The 22123-nt window shown below is 42.7% G+C and overlaps 1 protein-coding gene across 2 annotated transcripts in view; it reads left to right on the plus strand.

Annotated features, from left to right (window-relative positions):
- Positions 1 to 16264: 16264 nt before the first annotated feature.
- The window catches only part of LOC115173703 (protocadherin gamma-C5), a 182767-nt gene continuing 176908 nt past the window's right edge, over positions 16265 to 22123 (plus strand). Inside the window, exon 1 of one of the 2 annotated variants that reach the window (XM_029732154.1) lies at positions 16265 to 18774. In XM_029732154.1, the coding sequence (XP_029588014.1) occupies positions 16375 to 18774 (2400 nt within the window). In that variant the 5' untranslated portion in view covers positions 16265 to 16374. Of the gene's footprint in view, positions 18775 to 19877 lie in introns of those variants that run through there. The other variant, XM_029732146.1, reaches the window with a different exon arrangement.

The following is a 22123-nucleotide window of genomic DNA, read 5'->3' on the forward strand; positions in this document are numbered from 1 at the left end:
GAGAGGCCCAACCCACATGTTGATAAAGGATACAGTGATGAGTTTTGTAACTATCACCCGTGATAAACCTGAGTGCACAATGGTAAATAGCATCCAGTGGTTTTAATGTGTTTGCCGATGCATGCATATAGATAATATCACCATAATCTAAAACGGACATAAAAGTAGCCTGCACAATTTGTTTTCTATTTACGGAGGACAGACAAGCCCTGTTTCAGTAAAGGACCCCTATCTTGAATTTGAGCTTTTTTTCCCAATTGAGTAACATGTTTTTTAAAAGAAAGCCTATCATCTAACCATACCCCTAAGTATTTATATGCAGAGACCTGTTTGATTTGAGTACCATCCAAGCTAGTGATTACAAAAGTGTTTCTAACTGAGAGTTTAGACCTAGAAAACACATGACATTTGTTTTCTTAGCGTTTAAAACAAGTTTAAGCTGTAAAAGAGACCTGTACATAGCATCTATAATTTAGCCTAAACAACTACCTCTTCCCCTACTGTATTTATTTATTTATTTTGCTCCTTTGCACCCCATTATTTCTATTTCTACTTTGCACTTTCTTCCACTACAAATCTACCATTCCAGTGTTTTACTTGCTATATTGTATTTACTTTGCCACCATGGCCTTTTTTGCCTTTACCTCCCTTATCTCACCTCATTTGCTCACATTGTATATAGACTTATTTTTCCTGCTGTATTATTGACTGTATGTTTGTATTACTCCATGTGTAACTCTGTGTTGTTATATGTGTCGAACTGCTTTGCTTTATCTTGGCCAGGTCGCAATTGTAAATGAGAACTTGTTCTCAACTAGCCTACCTGGTTAAATAAAGGTGAAATAAATAAATAAATACATCTATCGTACTAGCCAGCCCAGTTACTTAATTTAGCTAGTTTGGCTGTTAGATATTGACTAGATAACTACTGCACAAGGTCAATGTTTGCAGTGCTGCCTTGAACATGTTGTGAACACGTGAACAACAACAAGGTTTCTGCAAGGACAGGTGTAGCTAGATAACTAGGTGTAGTTAGCTAGCTACGTATTGTTCCTACCTGTCTCTTCCTGGGTAGCTTGCCTAGCAGACAACCATTAAATAGCAGGGGCACATGTGTTCAGTTCTACTGTAATGTTTGCAGACGATGCGTTTTTTTTGAGAAGCTAGGTAGCTAAAATGTTACATAGCTAATTTCGGTTATAATAAAACTTACGCAAAAATGACAAACGTTAGAAACAGCCCTGAGGTGAGTAAATGTACTGCTAACTTACTAGCTAGTAGCATGCCCACCACTAGCTAACTATACAGACATCACGGCCGTTAACTAGCTAGCTTATCAACGTGCAAGTATATAACGTACTCTGGCAATATAGCTAGCTAAAGGCTTTTCGTACTTGAATAATATTATTTAACGTTTTCCACAAATATTTTTTAACATTTCGTGGAAAATATGTGTAGAGAGATCCAAACTACATTCCAAGTTACATTTGGTCCTTACCTGCCGCATGGCCATTCCTGGAGAAGAAAGATCAAGACCAAATGTTCCAAGCACAATTGACGTTCATAACTAGATCTAGCGTGTCAGTCCAACACAATAATGATCATTTGAGTATCGTATTTTTTAAGTTGTTGTTTGTTACTTAGAAATATTTGTTCAAATTTAGCGGCATATTACCTTGGATTTTTATTTGCAAATGCCAGTCTTTTTCAACACATATAAATGATGTACTATATTCAACAATGTAAGTAAAACCAGAAACCTATTCTTTTAAGAAAGAATCATTGATTTTCTTTTGCAATATTTACTAAGCCTGTGGGTCATTTTTTACAGTGTATATTTGCCTCACAGTTGGACCTTGTTGCTAGGGAGAGTGAGAGAGAGGGGGGATGAGGCACAGGGCTAGAAAGAGAGGGAAAGAGTGTTTCTCTTCAAGTTGAAGAGAGAGAGTGAGAGAAAAATTGATCTGCATCAGTCTGTGGAGGATAGGCACACACACACACTCGCCTGTCTCTGTTGTGGCACCCAGTCAGAAAGGCTCAGCCCCAAAGGAGATGAGAGACTGGCTGAGTGACCTGGCTCCTCCTATTGTTCTCTGTGACTGTCACAGTTTGTCCTGAAGAACACCTGCTTTTATACCAAACCTTGAATCAATTATACTTGAATGAATTGTTTATTGACTAACTACGAAGAGGTCAAATCATTTGACCATAGAGCACAGTGTATACAGTGAACGCATTTTGGTCCACCAAAGAGACACCTAGGATTTGGTAAATGGTTTGTAGAGCGCAGTGGAAAAGTTTAAGTTAAATCACAAGAATAGCATTTAAACAATACTGCTGTACTACTGTAATACCACAGTGATATACATCTTTATCACGTCCTTAGAGGAGTACTGTGTATATATTATAATTTCACACAGAACAAGGAGACCCATTTTGTCTATAATCAGTCCTAGCAGACTTCAAGATGGCCGCCTGATAGAATAATTTGTATGTTAAGGTAATGACTAAAAGATTCCACCCTGAAACGTATAATTGAGTGATTATAAGACTGTAATTCTCTAATGTGTGTGCATAGGACAAGTTAAGACTTTACTATTTAGCAATGTAAGTGACACATTTAAGAAAAAGAGGAACTGTTAACAGACAGCTTGTGACAGACAACTTGTGACCACTGTGAAACTAAAAACAGGAAAGAGGTCTCCCCACACAGGGAGGGGGAGAAACCATTAGGCTTGCAGTAGATTATGTAACATGTTGCAGGATATGATAAGCAATGTATGTGTTGGAGAAAACTTGTAAACAGCATTGACCGTGTTAGAGAAGAGGGGCATTTATATGATCAAATGTAAGGTATAAAAGGCTATGTGCATTGTAGAATTTTCAGAGCTCTCTGAATAAAGAACTAACCTTTTGCAGACTTCTGGGACTTTGTCAAACCGGGGCCTTACAACTCCCGGGGAATTGGTCAAAGTATAATAGTGAGTTTTGAGTTAATATCATTGGAACTAGAAAATTCTCATGACACCGCCATTCATAACTGAATAAATAGTTGTTGTTATAAGACCAATAATGGCTTCAAATGTGTGGTACAATGAGGACAACAGAAAACGATGAACAAAGTATGGCATACAGTGCATTCGGAAAGTATTCAGACCCCTTGACTTTTTCAATATTTTGTTACGTTACAGCCTTATTCTAAAATGGATTAAAGAAATGTTTTTGCTCATCAGTCTACACACAATTCCCCATAAAGATAAATGTTAGCAAATGTATTAAAAAAAACTGAAATACCTTATTTATGTAAGTAGTCCGACCCTTTGCTATGAGACTCATAATTGAGCACAGGTGCATCCTGTGTCCATTGATCATCCTTGAGATGTTTCTACAACTTGACTGGAGTCCACTTGTGGTAAATTCAATTGATTGAACATGATTTGGAAAGGCACACACCTGTCTATATAAGGTCCAAACAGTTAGTGCATTTCAGAGCAAAAACCAAGCCATGAAGTCGAAGGCATTGTCCATAGAGCACCGAGACAGGACTGTGTTGAGGCACATATCTGGGGAAGGGTACCAAAACATTTCTGCAGCATTGAAGGTCCCCAAGAACACAGTGGCCTCCATCATTCTTAAATGGAAGAAGTTTGGAATCACCAAGACTCTTCCTAGAGCTGCCCGCCCAGCCAAACTGAGCAATCTGGGGAGAAGGGCCTTGGTCAGGGAGATGATCAAGAACCCAATGGTCACTCTGACAGAGCTCCAGAGTTCCTCTGTGGAGATGGGAGAAACTTCCAGAAGGACAACCATTCCTGCAACACTCTACCCATCAGGCGTGGTAGAGTGCTGCAGAAAGCCACACCTCAGTAAAAAGGCACATGACAGCCCGCTTAGAGTTGGCCAAAAGGCACCTAAAGGACTCTCAGACCATGAGAAACAAGATTATCTGGTCTGATGAAACCAAGATTGATCTCTTTGGCCTGAATGCCAAGCGTCACGTCTGGAGGAAACCTGGCACCATCCTTACGGTGAAGCATGGTGGTGGCAGCATCATGCTGTGGGGATGATTTTCAGCAGCAGGGACAGGGAAACTAGTCAGGATCGAGGAAAAGATGAACGGAGTAAAGTACAGAGAGATCCTTGATGAAAACCTGCTCCAGAGCTCTCAGGACCTCAGACTGGGGTGATGGTTCACCTTCCAACAGGACAATAACCCTAAGCACACAGCCACCACAATGCAGGAGTGGCTTCGAAACAAGTCTCTGAATGTCCTTGAGTGGCCCAGCCAGAGCCCGGACTAGAACCTGATCAAACATCTCTGGAGAGACCTGAAAATAGCTGTGCAGCAACGCTCCCCGTCCAACCTGACAGAGCTTGAGAGGATCTGCAGAGAAGAATGGGAAAAACTCCCCAAATACAGGTGTGCCAAGTTTGTAGCATCATACCCAAGAATACTCAAGGCTGTAATTGCTGCCAAAGGTGCTTCAACAAAGTACTGAGTAAAGGGTCTGAATAATTATGTAAATGTCATATTTCAGTTTATATTTTTTATACATTTACAAAGATGACAAAAAATGTGTTTTTGCTACGTCATTATGGGGTACTGTGTGTAGATTGATGAGGGGGGGCGAAAATGTAATCAATTTTAGAATGAGGCTGTAACGTAACGAAATGTGAAAAAAGTCAAGGGGTCTGAATACTTTCCGAATGCACTGTATCATAGTTTTTAAGATGAGATCCACTCAATAGAATGTTAAATTGTTGTCTGATACATTCACTGGGCATGTGAACATTCCAACTTGTCTCAACAATACTTTATCAGCCTGTGAACATATACAGTACCAGTCAAGTGTCAAGACGTGTGTGTAGGTGGCAGAGTAGTCAAGCGCAGGAGGAACAAGCTTGGTGGAACTGGAGTAGTTTAATAAAGTAAAACAAACTCCAAAAACCAAAGTACAATAGAAAGGAAACATGGATACCAAAACTCTGTGTCGCACCAAAAATGACAACACGCGCAAAACAACAAACAATCTCTGATAAGGACATGAGGGGAAACAAAAGGTTAAATACACAACATGTAATGAATTGGATTGGAACCAGGTGTGTAGGAAGACAAGACAAAACCAATGGATAATGAAAAATGGATCAATGATGGCTAGAAGACCTGTGACGTCGACCGCCGAGCACCGCCCAAACAAGGAGGGGCATCGACTTCGGAAGAAGTCGTGACATCAAGAGTTTGGTCACACCTACACATTCAAGGGTTTTTCTTTATTTTTACTATTTTCTACATTGTAGAATAATAGTGAAGACATCAAAACTATGAAATAACACCTATGGAATCATGTAGTAACCAAAAAAGTGTTAACCTGTTGGGGCTAGTGGGCAGTATTTGCACGGCCGGATAAAAAACGTACCCGATTTAAACTGGTTACTACTCTTACCCAGAAATGAGAATATGCATATAATTAGTAGATTTGGATAGGAAACACTCTAAAGTTTATAAAACTGTTTGAATGGTGTCTGTGAGTATAACAGAACTCATATGGCAGGCCAAAACCTGAGAAGATTCCATACAGGAAGTGCCCTGTCTGACAATTTGTTCTCCTTCTGTGGCATCTCTATCGAAAATACAGCATCTCTGCTGTAACGTGACATTTTCTAAGGCTTCCATTGGCTCTCAGAAGGCGCCAGAAAGTGTAATGGGGTGTCTGCAGTCTCTGGGCTAAGTACAGCAGCTCTGTTTGTTACTGGCCTGCCTCGGGACAGTGACACTGGAGATGCGCGTTCATGAGAATTCTCCATGTTTTTCTTTCAGCCTTTGAATGAATACAACGTCGCCCGGTTGGAATATTATCGCTATTTTACGAGAAAAATTGCATATAATTTATTTTAAACAGCGTTTGACATGCTTCGAAGTACGGTAATGGAATTATTTGAAGTTTTTTGTCACGAAATGTGCTCGCGCGTCAGCCTTCGGATAGTTACCTGAACGCATGAACAAAACGGCGGTATTTGGATATAACTATGGATTATTTGGAACCAAAACAACATTTGTTGTTGAAGTAGAAGTCCTGGGAGTGCAGTCCTGGGAGTGCAGCAAAGGTAATCCAATTTTTCTTATAGTAAATCTAAGTTTGGTGAGGGCCAAACTTGGTGGGTGTCAAATTAGCTAGCTGTGATGGCCGGGCTATCTACTCAGAATATTGCAAAATGTGCTTTCGCCGAAAAGCTATTTTAAAATCTGACACCGCGATTGCATAAAGGAGTTCTGTATCTATAATTCTTAAAATAATTGTTATGTATTTTGTGAACGTTAATCGTGAGTAATTTAGTAAATTCACCGGAAGTTTGCGGTGGGTATGCTAGTTCTGAACATCACATGCTAATGTAAAAAGCTGGTTTTTGATATAAATATGAACTTGATTGAACAAAACATGCATGTATTGTATAACATAATGTCCTAGGAGTGTCATCTGATGAAGATCATCAAAGGTTAGTGCTGCATTTAGCTGTGGTTTTGGTTTTTGTGACATATATGCTTGCTTTGAAAATGGCTGTGTGATTATTTTTGGCAGGGTACTCTGCTGACATAATCTAATGTTTTGCTTTCGCTGTAAAGCCTTTTTGAAATCGGACAATGTGGTTTGATTAACGAGAGTCTTGTCTTTAAAATGGTGTAAAATAGTCATATGTTTGAGAAATTGAAGTTATAGCATTTATGAGGCATTTGTAAGCAAGCGTCCCACCTTGCCCAGGGAGGTTAAACAAATCAAAATATATTTTAGATTCTTCAAAGTAGCCTCCCTTTGCCTTGAAGACAGCTTTGCACCTTCTTGACATTCTCTCAACCAGCTTCACCTGGAATGCTTTTCCAACAGTCTTGAAGGAGTTCCCACATATGCTGAGCACTTGTTGGCTGCTTTTCCTTCCCTCTGCGGTCCAACTCTTCCCAAACCAACTAAATTGGGTTGAGATCAGGTGATTGTGGGGCCAGGTCATCTGAAGCAGCCCTCAATCACTCTCCTTCTTGTTAAAATAGCCCTTACACAGTCTGGAAGTGTGTTGGGTCACTGTCCTGTTTAAAAACAAATGATAGTCCCATCAAGCGCAAAACAGATGGGATGGCGTATCACTGCAGATTGCTATGGTAGCCATGCTGGTTAAGTGTGCCTTGAATTCCAAATAAATCACTGACAGTGTCACAAGAAAAGCACCACCACACCTCCTCCTCCATGCTTCATGGTAGGAACCACACATGCGGAGATAATCCGTTCACCTACTCTGCGTCTCACAAAGACACGGCGGTTGGAACCAAAAATCGCACATTTGGTCTCATCAGACCAAAGGACAGATTTCCACTGGTCTAATGTAAATTGCTTGGCCCAAGCAAATCTCTTCTTATTATTGATGTCCTTTTGTAGTGGTTTCTTTGCAGCAATTTGACCACGAAGACCAGATTCATGCAGTCTCCTCTGAACAGTTGATGTTGAGATGTGGCTGTTACTTGAATTCTGTGAAGCATTTATTTGGGCTGCAATCTGAGGTACAGTTAAAGTAATGAGGGACTTATTCTTTGCTTCTTTGAGATGTTCTTGCCATAATATGGACTTGGTCTTTTACCAAATAGGGCTATCTTCTGTATACCTACTGTACCTGGTCACAACACAACTGATTGGCTCAAACACATTAAGAATGAAAGAAATTCACAAATTAACTTTTAACAAGGCACACCTTTTAATTGAAATGCATTCCAGGTGACTACCTCATGAAGCTGGTTGAGAGAATGCCAAGAGTGTGCAAAGCTGTCATCATGGCAAAGGGTGGCTACTTTGAAGAATCTCAAATATCAAATATAATTTGATTTGTTTAACACTTTTTTGGTTACTACATGATTCCATTTGTGTTATTTCATAGTTGTGATGTCTTCCCTACTATTCTACAATGTAGAAAATAGTAAAAATAAAGAAAAACCCTTGAATGAGTAGGTGCGTCCGAACTTTTGACTGGTACTGTATATCTCATACAGCAAGACATATAATGGTGTGAAAAACACAGAAAGCTACTTTTTTGGAGAGGTTATCGTACAATATATACAGTACATTTGATCAGGGGCTCGTGGGGAACCATTTTAATACCATCAAACCTTAGCCACCCCAATGTGGACCAACTTTTGGTCTAGACCGTGGACTAACTATCTAAAGTGCTAATTTAGAATTCTAAGAATATTCCAATTAGACTGTGATCCATTGACTTGGTTCCCTGATTTCCACAGTGTTAATTATGGGGTTTGGGCCACTTAAGTGTTCCTCCAGCACATTGATAGCTGAGTGATTAATGGCCGTTTATCTAGCAGGAAGCTTTGAAAGATCTGAGCGCTCTTGTCTCTTTCCACATCTCTTTTCTCTGCTGCCTCTCATCTGAGTTTTTGAGCTGCATATGATGGTTTGTTGCTCCTCTCTTACCCTCCTCTCTCATTTTATCTCTCTGCCTCTGTCTCTCTCTCTCACTCCCTCTTCCATTCTGCATCTTGGAGAAGGGAGGGAGCTGGCTGTGAAGAGAGTTCAAGGGTTCACATGTTAATGCTGCCTGCCAAAACAACCCTCTCTCTCACTCTCACCCCCCTCTCTCTCTCTCTCTCTCCAGAAAAGGAGGTTTCTATGGTTACCACCAATAGGGGACATGTCTCCATGGCAACAGCCTTATGATAAACTCATTGTGCAGAGGTGGAGGGTGGAAACAGTGGGGGACCAGGAAGGCACGATGGGCGGGGTTCCTTCCGTCTGACAGACAATGATTCAATGGACTGTCAGAGTTCTAACACACACACACACACACACACACAAACCTTTTCTCTCTCTTGGTGTCTACGCCAACGAGATGAGACGATTCCCCTGCACCCTCCTCCGATCACAGGTACACTGTCAAGACAAACTGCAGCTGCACTGACCCAGCACACCCTGTGTCCCAGACACAACACCAGACAAACATGCAGAATCACAGACATCCTGGTCTGCACACGTGGGAATAGCATCTCAACTCTCCCCAGAGCATTCACAAGGGGGTCCTAGCCTTCCTAATTTCTGCATTTTGTATTATTTCAACTCTCTCAGTAACACAAACAAACAAACATACATACAAGCGAGGGGGAGGGGGAAAGAGTAGCCAGCAGCGTTTGGTCTGTAGAGTAGTGAATCGCTCCAGTTAATGAATATGGATATGCATTGTGGCAGAACTAACAGACCTCCAGCACTACTAGCAATAGACTGCTACACTAACAGGGGTCTCTGGTCTCTCTTCTACACGACCGTGATCTACTTATATGCCGTCCACAAAGATAAATAGGGGCCAATTTAGTCCCACACAACATTATGATGAATACTAGGACTGGTTTTGAGAGAAGGAATGTAAAAAAAAAAAAAAAAAAAGGCCCTGAGGGACTCCAACCCTTCAGCTCACTGCAACAACAAAAAATAACTGACTTAACCCTGAAAACGGAGTGAGGGATTGTGGAGAGGGAGATGAAGGGGTGCTGCTTCACCTGAGGTCAGGACGAGGTAAGCACTGGATGACTGAAATGCAAAAAGCGGGTAAGGTTCTGCGCAGTGCGTACTTAAATGACTGAAACACTTCATTTCATCGCGGCTACCTCGATGTCACTTCCACTCCGTTCAATGTAAGAGTTCATAGTTATTATGGCTTTTTAACAGAGTATTTGGGATGTGAATGTATACCGTACCGGGTTTGAGGGATTGAGATATAATGTTTCAGGGGGTTAGGGTTTTGGGGGTGTCTGTGGTGGGGGGGTTGTCATGCGGTGACAGCCAGCTCTCCGGCCGCAGTGACTCAGCAAGAACAACATTCTGCTGAGGGAAGTGAACGGGGCGGGTCGGAGACACGACCACAGCCAAGCAGACGTGGAGATGGATGTCTGTAATAAATCCACTCCGCAGCAACAAAGCTTGCCAGGGAGAAATACAGAGTGCCTAAGAGAGTGCGAGGGAGAGATAATGAAAGAGGGGCAGACAGGCATGGAAATGAAGTGACTGACGGTAAACTCACATCGGGTCTGCGGGGAGGGAGCGGGCAAGGACAGCGTCAGTGCGTGCTGTGGGTGTGTGAAGGACGTGAAGTTCAGACAAGAGCGTTACCATAAACCCAATCCAAATGGAGCGAGTATGAGTTTGCGCAGCACTAATGAAAGACGCAATGTGCACTTTTGATTTTAATAAAGCTCCATATACTTCTACGGAGTGTTGCGTCTGTCATTTGCTGTTTGTCCTTCATCACATTGAACTCTTACGGTATTTCCCTACTCTGTAGCAGAGCAAGGCAGTGTTCCGGCAGTCACACCTGCCTCACAGGACGTGTCAGACAAACACCATGTCCCCGTGCTGCAGGCTACAGCAGCACAGCGCCGTCCATCTCTGATGACCAACCAACCGCCACGGTCACATTCACAGCCACACCGCAGAGGTCGCCTGGCGTGTGTGTGTGTCGTCTGCTCCGCTCCGGGCTAGGTGCCAGGGACATGACTGTAGCTGGATGGTCATCAGAGCGAGGGCACGGTGAACAGGGCACAAGAGAGGTCTTAAAAGGGCTGATTAGACCAAGCAAAATGGCTGCTGATGCTATATTGGCTGCAGTGGCCAGAGAGACTGGTCTAATGAGGAGCCCGGAGACTGCAGGGCTGAAGTTGACCAGATGTGACCACGAGTCCCTGTCCTCTATTCTCCCTTTCTCATATGTATAGCATAGTCTACTCTATAGAAGACATAACATGCTTTCCCACTGGGCACACACTGGTTGAATCAATGTTGTTTCCACGCCATTTCAATTAAATTACGTTGAACCAACGTGAAATGGACCTTGAATTGACGTCTGTGCCCAGTGGGTTCTCAGTGTTTCTTCACAGACCTAAATGATCTGGCTAGAGATGTAAATCTTCTTACAACCAAAAAGCCCTTCCTTGCCTTGCACTGAGGAAAATGCCCAGACTATGCGCCCCATGATGCAATGGGTGGACGACGCAACACGCGCGTCTATCTCCCGGAAGCAACCCTTTACCGTCACACACAAACAAACAGGTTGATAACACGCGTCTGCAATTCTGCATGCAATTTAGATAAGCTTTATACCACCAGCATAACACGTTGCAAAGCTGTTGTAGAGCACAATTAGTTGGAAGACCGTGTATCGCTCTCGTCTGTTTCCTCCACATTGAGTCTTGCTGGCTCGCGCTGTGAGTGAAAGGCGCTATCTGCTGGAGAAACACAGCACACACGGACAGTGGTATTAATTACGTCTTGCAACGGAAACCAAACGCAAGCAAACGGAACTACCTGAATTTGTTTTTCGCGTTTTCGTGCAAAACGTATTCTGTTTGGAGTAAACTGTTTGTGCTCCAAAACGTAATGAATACACCCCTGTTAAGACCAAACAGGGGGGCCAGTGCGGTTATAGTTGCTTTCGTCTACAACCAATAACGGGTATTGTATCCATTTACAACACAGTCTCGTCATCCTTGCCCAGAAATGCATGTTCACACGAGAATAGTCTGATTGAGCCAAATGCAAGTTTAGCAGTGCATGTCCTGACCTGTCCCTTTGGACAGCGGGTCTATCACGCTAAACCGATTCACAACTTTAATTAACCAAAATATGACCCCAACATTATTTCCCGATGTATGCCTACATATCTGATACACGTGTATGTTACCGTCACGTTCCGTTATTTGCAAGCAAGCAGCAATATATAGGCCTACACTGTGCTAGCAATTATATTATTATTTTATCACTGCAGGTTGTTTCCTATTCCCCACTGTCACTGGATCAGATGCAAGGAGGATGTCGTCATAGATGCCACAGAGAAAAGGTGGGGTGTTGTGTATAGATTCATATAACTGTTGCTGAGGATTAACGGCCTATTGGAATGTTGAATAAGAGTGGCACGATGCAGAAGCGTCGTGTGTTTGGAATGTTGCCTTACAGAAACCAAATGTTTAGGCTTAATGTGTTTCGACGAATATTGTCTAGTCCTCGAAAACCCGAAATGCGTAGGCGAGTTGTTGTTCAGTGTCACTGGATTCAGTGGATCACGTGCATTCAAATACCAAGACTAATCATTGGGCCAGCTACAGTCGGTGCCTTCATTTAGTCGATGTGTGCAGTTCTAAAATGACTCTCTGCATGCCGCTGTGTAGCATCAGCCACGAGCTACTTTCAATGAATTGCGCAGGCGCGTCTCTTTCCCTCCCTCCCTCCCTAATTCCTCAGGATAGCCTACAGTAAATACTGTAATGCGAGCGCAGCACTTGTGAACTGCATGTGTGTTAGCCTACACATCGTGTACAATGGGTCCGTGTCCGGCTTTTTCCCGTCAGTTAATTTGGTTGACATGCAGCGTTTTTATAGGTCGGGATTTAGCTCGTTTTAATCCACCATCTCTCTGTCAAGACATTGGGCCTGGAATGGCAGCATTCTGTGGTATTCCGTTTCCAGGTTGGAAAACGAGGCTATTTGCTATAGGGACGAGAAGAGGAAGCGTGAGAGTATTTCTAGCGCTTCCCCCTGGCGACCGCTGTCCATGCTGCTGAAAAATGTTGAAACATTTTGCTCTGTATAAACAATGGCTTTGTTAATACAGATAAAGGCTTAGCAGATAATAAGAAAATACGAAAAATATGTATCTGGCTTAAAGAGAAGAAATATAATATCTATTGTTTACAGGAAACTCATTCAACCATTTTAGATGAAGTTGTGTGGAAAAAGGACTGTGGGTTGGGGGATATACTTATCCCATGGGCAAAACAACTCAAAAGGGGTGTTGATATTAATTAACAGTAATTTTTCTATTTATTTTATTTATTTATTTTACCTTTATTTAACCAGGTAGGCTAGCTGAGAACAAGTTCTCATTTACAATTGCGACCTGGCCATGTCACGTCCTGGCCAGTATAAGGGTTAATTAGTATTGTAGTTTGGTCAGGACGTGGCAGAGGGTATTTGTTTTATGTGGTTCAGGGTGGTGTGTTTGTCAAAATGGTGTTTGAATAAGTATTCCGGGGTTTTTGGGCACTGTTTGGTTTTCATGTATTTCTATGTTTAGTCTAGTGTGTGTGGTTCTATGTTGAGTTAATTGGGGTTGGACTTCCAATTGAAGGCAGCTGTTTGGTGTTGCCTTTGATTGGAAGTCCTATATTAGTTGGGTGTGTTTGTCTTGTATTTTGTGGGAGATTGTTCTGTGTTTAGCCTTGTGTCTTACCAGACTGTTTTTGTTGATCGTTCGTTCTTTGTTATTTTGGTGTTCATTTTGTATTTATTAAAAGCAAGATGAGCATACACATACCTGCTGAGTTTTGGTCCTCCTTCACCGACGACAACCGTGACAGGCCAAGATAAAGCAAAGCAGTGCGACACAAACAACAACACAGAGTTACACATGGAATAAACAAGTGTACAGTCAATAACACAATAGAAAAAAGGAAGTCTATATACAGTGTGTGCAAATGGCGTGAGGAGGTAAGGCAATAAATAAGCCATAGGTGTATTTAAGTAATTACAATTTAGCAAATTAACACTGGAGTGATAGATTAGCAGATGATGATGTGCAAAAGAGCAGAAAAGTAAATAAAAACAATATGGGGATGAGGTAGGTAGATTGGATGGTCTATTTATAGATGGGCTGTGTACAGCTGCAGCGATCGGTTAGCTGCTCTGATAGCTGATGTTTAAAGTTAGTGAGGGAAATATAAGTCTCCACCTTCAGTGATTTTTACAATTCATTCCAGTCATTGGCAGCAGAGAACTGGAAGGAAAGGCGGCCAAAGGAGGTGTTGGCTTTGGGGACGACCAGTGAGATATACCTGCTGGAGCGCGTGCTACGGGTGGGTGTTGTTATCGTGACCAGTGAGCTGAGATAAGGCGTAGCTTTACCTAGCATAGACTTATAGATGACCTGGAGCCAGTGGGTCTGGCGACGAATATGTAGCGAGGGCCAGCCGACTAGAGCGTACAGGTCGCAGTGGTGGGTGGTATATGGGACTTTGGTGACAAAACTGATGGCACTGTGATAGACTGCATCCAGTTTGCTGAGTTGAGTAATGGAAGCTATTTTGTAAATGACATCGCCGAAGTCGAGGATCGGTAGGATAGTCAGTTTTACGAGGGTATGTTTGGCGGCGTGAGTGATCCAAATGTGCAAATTATCCAAACATATCCGCAAGGTAGATGGATGATTTTAAATATGTTATTGGACCATTAACAGATATGGCTCATTAATCTGTACGGACCAAATAATGATGATCCACGATTCTTTGAAATATGTATAATAAATTATCAACCCTACAAGCAATACAAGACTATTATTATGGTGGGAGATTATAATACTGTTTTAAATACCTCAATGGACCTTAAAGGAAATCACACTACAAACTATCACCCTCCATGCTCTTAAGGAAAACACAAATATCATGGATATATTGGAACTAGTGGATATATGGAGGTTTAATATCCTGCCCTAGTGGGATATATATATGGAGGTTTAATATCCTGCCCTAGTGGGATATACATGGAGGTTTAATATCCTGACCTAGTGAGATATACATGGAGGTTTAATATCCTGCCCTAGTGGGATATACATGGAGGTTTAATATCCTGCCCTAGTGGGATATACATGGAGCTTTAATATCCTGCCCTATTGGGATATACAGGGAGGTTTAATATCCTGCCCTAGTGGGATATACATGGAGGTTTAATATCCTGCCCTAGTGGGATATACATGGAGCTTTAATATCCTGCCCTATTGGGATATACAGGGAGGTTTAATATCCTGCCCTAGTGGGATATACATGGAGGTTTAATATCCTGCCCTAGTGGGATATACATGGAGCTTTAATATCCTGCCCTATTGGGATATACAGGGAGGTTTAATATCCTGCCCTAGTGGGATATACATGGAGGTTTAATATCCTGCCCTAGTGGGATATACATGGAGGTTTAATATCCTGCCCTAGTGGGATTATACATGGAGGTTTAATATCCTGACCTAGTGGGATATACATGGAGGTTTAATATCCTGCCCTAGTGGGATATACATGGAGGTTTAATATCCTGCCCTAGTGGGATATACATGGAGGTTTAATATCCTGACCTAGTGGGATATACATGGAGGTTTAATATCCTGCCCTAGTGGGATATACATGGAGGTTTAATGTCCTGCCCTAGTGGGATATACATGGAGGTTTAATATCCTGACCTAGTGGGATATACATGGAGGTTTAATATCCTGCCCTAGTGGGATATACATGGAGGTTTAATATCCTGACCTAGTGGGATATACATGGAGGTTTAATATCCTGCCCTAGTGGGATATACATGGTGGAGGCTCAATCAAGCTGGTCGTCTTGACTACTTTCTTATGTCGTTCTCGTTGGCACCAAAAGTTTAAAAAGTGTTGATATGGGACCGAATGCGGTCGGACAATCAGATAATTAGCATATACATGGCTCGTACTGAATTTCCATGCACCAAATGATGTATCTTCAACATAGAAATGCTACCAAAAATAATTTGCTGAAACTTGTTACAAATGATGGAGTCACCCATGATTCACCCAATTATATTTTGAAAGAGGAAGCAAAGTACTTTAAACAGAGTGATGAGAGTAGCTGTGTGAGTGTCTGACGTGCAGCGGCCTCGCAATGTCCCTGTCCATGGTGCTGAAAATGCATACAATCCGCTTTTACGCCAATAAGATCTACTTATTGTTTAGTGTCACAACTTTCATTTCTTGCCATACTCTGTTTTTTTGGTGAATGCACTGATGCTTTTGTAATGGCTGAAGGAGCCGCATTATACATTGCATAGCCTAAATCTGATATTTGCATTTTAGCCTACTTCCTATCACAGATGTGTTCTCTTTTGTAATATATCAATTCCACCTGATCTTAACTCATATCAATAGAATGCGGGTTATTGGCAATCATTTATGTGTTTGGGGTTTTATATACTGTCGTTTGCTGTTCTTTTGTTATTTCCAATAGCTTATCAACCAATTCAGCCTAGGCTATTCATAGGCCTATTGAAATACTTTTGGTGACATAAACGAATGTGAGATAATATGTGTAATATCTGAAGGGTACTCACTGTGTCGCTGTTCACCAGCTGTGTTTTTATAGATCCAGTTCTCCACCCACTGGTGGTGTTACAAGGCTCGGATGCCATTTAGCTGCGGAAAAGGTTGGAGACGGTCAGATTGCGTGCAGATGTTGAGAATGTAATTTCGATGAAACTGTATTTTTTGATGAAATACTATTTGTTTGCATTGCATATTATCTTGGCTGTAAGGTGTTTTTTTTAACGTTTTAATCCCACAATGGGGCACAAAGGATTTTCGGTCGCAGTCCTGGTTTGCAGCGTTTCTTTCTTTCTTCTTACACTGCCCCCCGCCTATGGAGACGTGAGCTATTCTTTTCCGGAGGAGATGAAACGAGGATCTGTTATTGGAAATCTAGCCAAGGATCTGGGGTTGGAGGCGAGCAGACTCTCCGCTCGTAAGGCTCGAATTGATACCGAAGGGAACCGCAAACGTTATTGTGATATTAATCTGACTAGTGGTGATTTGATTGTTACCGAAATAATTGACCGAGAGGAGCTTTGCGGGGAAAAGCTATCATGCCTTCTGAGCTTTGAGTTCGTCCTAGAGAATCCTCTTGAGTTGCATCGCATATTACTTCAAATACAAGATGTCAATGACAACTCGCCCATATTTCCGAAGGATACAATTAAACTGGACATCGGAGAATCAGCTGACAAAGGAGCTCGCTATCGTGTGAACGCTGCACATGACGCAGACATAGGACAGAATGCAGTTCAAAGTTACGTGCTACAAAGGAACAATCATTTTGTGTTGAGTGTTCAAACCACTTCTGCAGGTAGCAAATACGGTGAGTTAGTGCTTGACAAAGAATTAGACCGTGAGAAGCAGCAGGAATTACAGTTATTGATTACAGCTGTGGACGGCGGCACTCCGCAGAGATCAGGTACTGTAGTCATACACGTCACTGTACTGGATGCTAACGATAACGCCCCAGTGTTTAGCCAGGACGTCTATAAAGCCAGTCTGCCAGAAAACTCTCCTTTATATACTGTAGTGGTTACAGTGAGTGCTACAGATGCAGATGAGGGAGTGAACGGCGAAGTAATGTATGAATTCAGTCGAATGTCTGATAAGGCAAGGAAAATGTTTACATTGGACCAGAAAACGGGGGACATTACTCTAATAGGGGAGTTAGACTATGAAGAGGAATCAAAATATGAAATGTTTGTGGAAGGAAAAGATGGCTATGGCCTTTCTTCAGACACTAAAGTGATAATAGACATTACAGACATAAATGACAACGCCCCAGTGATATATCTGAAATCTCTGAGTAACCCCATACCTGAGAACGCGTCACCTGGTACAGAGGTGGGCATCATTAACGTGCAGGATAGAGACTCTGAAAATAACCGACAGGTCCGCTGCTCCATTCAGCAAAACGTTCCTTTTAAACTGGTGCCATCCATCAAAAACTACTATTCTCTGGTGACCACGGGCGAACTGGACCGGGAACTAGTGTCTGATTACAACATTACAATCACTGCCACCGACGAGGGCTCTCCGCCTCTGTCCTCCACTAAAAGTGTTCAGTTATCTGTCGCTGACGTGAACGACAATCCACCTGTGTTTGAGGAACAGTCCTATAGCGCCCACGTGACTGAAAATAACCAACCTGGTTCCTCCGTGTGTTCCGTTACTGCACGAGACCCAGACTGGAGACAGAACGGTACAGTGATTTACTCTCTCTTACCCGGTGAGGTGAACGGTGTCCCGGTGTCCTCGTTTTTATCCGTTAACGGAGACACGGGGGTGATCCACGCTGGGAGGTCGTTTGATTATGAGCAGTTCATGAGATTTAAAGTCCACGTGATGGCCAGAGACAACGGTTCTCCTCCGCTCAGCAGCAACGTCACCGTCAGTGTGTTCGTAACGGATGTGAATGACAACTCTCCTCAGATACTATATCCCGCCCCGGAAGGGAACTCCTTCATGACCGAGCTGGTCCCCAAAGCTGCACACGGGGGCTCTCTTGTTTCCAAGGTGATAGCGGTGGACGCGGACTCCGGCCAGAACGCCTGGCTGTCCTATCATATAGTCAAATCCACTGATCCGGGACTTTTCACTATTGGTCTCCACAGCGGAGAGATCAGGGCACAGCGGGACATATCTGAATCGGACAGCATGAAACAGAACCTTATTGTGTCAGTGAAAGATAACGGACAGCCCTCTCTCTCTGCGACATGTTCCATGTATTTAGTGATTTCTGATAACTTGGCTGAAGTGCCAGAATTGAAAGATATATCTTATGATGAGAGCAATTCCAAACTAACCTCTTATCTGATCATCGCGCTAGTCTCCGTCTCCACCTTTTTCCTTACCTTCATTATTGTCATCCTGGCCGTGAGGTTTTGCCGCAGGAGAAAGCCCAGACTGTTGTTTGATGGAGCGGTCGCTATTCCCAGTGCGTATCTCCCGCCCAACTACGCAGAGGTGGATGGAGCGGGAACTCTCCGCAGCACTTACAATTATGACGCCTACCTGACGACCGGGTCACGCACAAGTGACTTCAAGTTCGTCACATCTTACAATGACAACACGCTGCCTGCGGATCAGACTTTGAGAAAAACTCCAAAAGACTTTGCTGAAGAACTTGATGATTTTGATGGGTCCTCACAGGTAGGCTTGAACTGTAAATAAATATCAACTATACATTTGATTGTATTTATCATAGAATATATGCCCATCTTTTTGTACAATTACAGTTAAGCAGCTTTGTACAATAACGCTTTTTTTTATGGAGAAAATCAAGTAGCCTGTTGAACGGGAGTGTGTGAATACCACAGCTTGTTTACAAGGCAACCTGTTCATGCTTTACGTTTGATGCCATTTGCAATGCATTTCTGATTATTGAAATCCCCTCACAGTTGAACGGGAAAATAGTGACGCTACTGGTTTGACTTGTGTGGGTTTGAGGATGCGGTTTGATTTGTGATTGGTTCTGTTTGTGATTGTTCTTTGACATACACGCTGCACATGTTTTGAGGTTAAATGTGTTACTATTAGGAGTTTGGCCTGTTGGAGTGGAGGCCATTTTGGGAAGGGATTACGAAAAACAAATACTTTATGTACAGAGCTATTAAGACAGTGACGAGGGAAGTGGCGTGATAGGGGGTTTGAAGTGCAGCAGCATTGCTGTGCCGCTATCCATGGTGCTGAAATCCCATTTGTAGCTAGCAGTTTATACTTACAGCTTTATCGCTGTAATTACTTTAATTCATTGCCATACTCTCCGTTTTTTTTATATTGCATTGATGAGTGTTCACCAAAATACCGGCGGTATACATCTGATGCTGGCAATGTACAGCTATAGCCTACCTAATCGCCGATGCCTTCCCCTCTGTAAAGTATTTCTTCTAGCTAATCTTAACTCATGAAAATAGTATGCTGATGCTTGTACTGCCCTAATTCATGCTGTATGTGTTTTATTTCCGTTTCCTGTGTTTCTTTGTGGTTATTTCCATAAGCTTCTGGTGATTTCCCCCGAATAGTTACAGTAATCAATCATTCAGAAGGCTATTTATCCAAGCACAGCTGGTGAACAACGACAGAGTGAGTAGGTCTACTGTTTACATACTACACATTTACAAACATTCTTCTAAATCTATATTTGGTGAAATATATATTTAGAAGAATGTTAATATGTGTAATATCTGAAGGGTACTCACTGTGTCGCTGTTCACCAGCTGTGTTTTTATAGATCCAGTTCTCCACCCACTGGTGGTGTTACAAGGCTCGGATGCCATTTAGCTGCGGAAAAGGTTGGAGACGGTCAGATTTCTGGCACGTTTTGGGGATATTGTTTAGATCATACTGAATATTTAGTGGAATACGATTTTTTTTTTACATTGTAATATTTAGACTTGATGGTATTTCAACGTTTTTAATGCCAGGATGGGGCACAAAGGAATATTAGTGACAGGCCTGGTCTACTGCGTTGCTCTCTTTCTTCTTACACTGCATTCCGTGTATGGAGACGTGAGCTATTCTTTTCCGGAGGAGATGGAACGTGGATCTGTGATTGGAAACATAGCCAAGGATATCGGCATCGATGTTCGCAGACTGTCCGCCCGTAAGGCTCGTATAGATACAGAAGGGAACCGTAAACGTTATTGTGACATAAATCTGAGTACCGGGGAATTGATTGTTGCCGAGAGGAATGACAGAGAGGGGCTTTGTGGAGAGAAGCTTTCATGTGCTCTAAAATTCGAATTTGTGCTTGAAGATCCACTTGAGTTGCACCGAATCACATTGCAAATTCAGGATGTTAATGATAACACGCCTATCTTCCCAAAGGAGTCTATCAAGCTCGAAATTAGTGAGTTGGCTGTCAAAGGCGCTCGCTTTCGTGTGAATGCTGCCCACGACGCAGATATAGGACAAAACGCAGTGCAAAACTACATGTTACAAAGGAATGGCCATTTCCTGCTGAATGTTCAAACCAATACGGTCGGTAGTAAATACGGTGAGTTGGTACTAGATAAAGAATTAGACCGCGAGGAGCAGCGGGAGTTAAAATTATTGCTAACAGCAGTAGACGGCGGCACTCCGCAGAGATCAGGTACTGTAGTCATACACGTCACTGTACTGGATGCTAACGATAACGCCCCAGTGTTTAGCCAGGCCGTCTATAAAGCCAGTCTGCCAGAAAACTCTCCTTTAGATACTGTAGTGGTTACAGTGAGTGCTACAGATGCAGATGAGGGAGTGAACGGGGAAGTGATGTATGAATTCAGTCGCATTTCTGACATAGCCAGAAAAATGTTTGCATTAGATCAGACAACTGGAGAAATTAGACTAATAGGAGAAATAGATTACGAAGAAGAAGCTAAACATGAAATAATTATTGAAGGGAAAGATGGTTACGGTCTTTCATCAGACACTAAAGTGATAATAGACATTACAGACATAAATGACAACGCCCCAGTGATATATCTGAACTCTCTGAGTAACCCCATACCTGAGAACGCGTCACCTGGTACAGAGGTGGGCATCATTAACGTGCAGGATAGAGACTCTGAAAATAACCGACAGGTCCGCTGCTCCATTCAGCAAAACGTTCCTTTTAAACTGGTGCCATCCATCAAAAACTACTATTCTGTGGTGACCACGGGAGAACTGGACCGGGAACTAGTGTCTGATTACAACATTACAATCACTGCCACCGACGAGGGCTCTCCGCCTCTGTCCTCATCTAAAAGTGTTCAGTTATCTGTCGCTGACGTGAACGACAATCCACCTGTGTTTAAGGAACAGTCCTATAGCGCCCACGTGACTGAAAATAACCAACCTGGTTCCTCTGTGTGTTCGGTTACTGCACGAGACCCAGACTGGAGACAGAACGGTACAGTGATTTACTCTCTCTTACCCGGTGAGGTGAACGGTGTCCCGGTGTCCTCGTTCTTATCCGTTAACGGAGACACGGGGGTGATCCACGCTGGGAGGTCGTTTGATTATGAACAGTTCATGAGATTTAAAGTCCACGTGATGGCCAGAGACAACGGTTCTCCTCCGCTCAGCAGCAACGTCACCGTCAGTGTTTTCATAACGGATGTGAATGACAACTCTCCTCAGATACTATATCCCGCCCCGGAAGGGAACTCCTTCATGACCGAGCTGGTCCCCAAAGCTGCACACGGGGGCTCTCTTGTTTCCAAGGTGATAGCGGTGGACGCGGACTCCGGCCAGAACGCCTGGCTGTCCTATCATATAGTCAAATCCACTGATCCGGGACTTTTCACTATTGGTCTCCACAGCGGAGAGATCAGGACACAGCGGGACATTTCTGAATCGGACAGCATGAAACAGAACCTTATTGTGTCAGTGAAAGATAACGGACAGCCCTCTCTCTCTGCGACATGTTCCATGTATTTAGTGATTTCTGATAACTTGGCTGAAGTGCCAGAATTGAAAGATATATCTTATGATGAGAGCAATTCCAAAGTAACCTCTTATCTGATCATCGCGC

Source organism: Salmo trutta, chromosome 3 (assembly GCF_901001165.1).
Source record: "Salmo trutta chromosome 3, fSalTru1.1, whole genome shotgun sequence".
NCBI classification, from domain to species: domain Eukaryota; kingdom Metazoa; phylum Chordata; class Actinopteri; order Salmoniformes; family Salmonidae; genus Salmo; species Salmo trutta.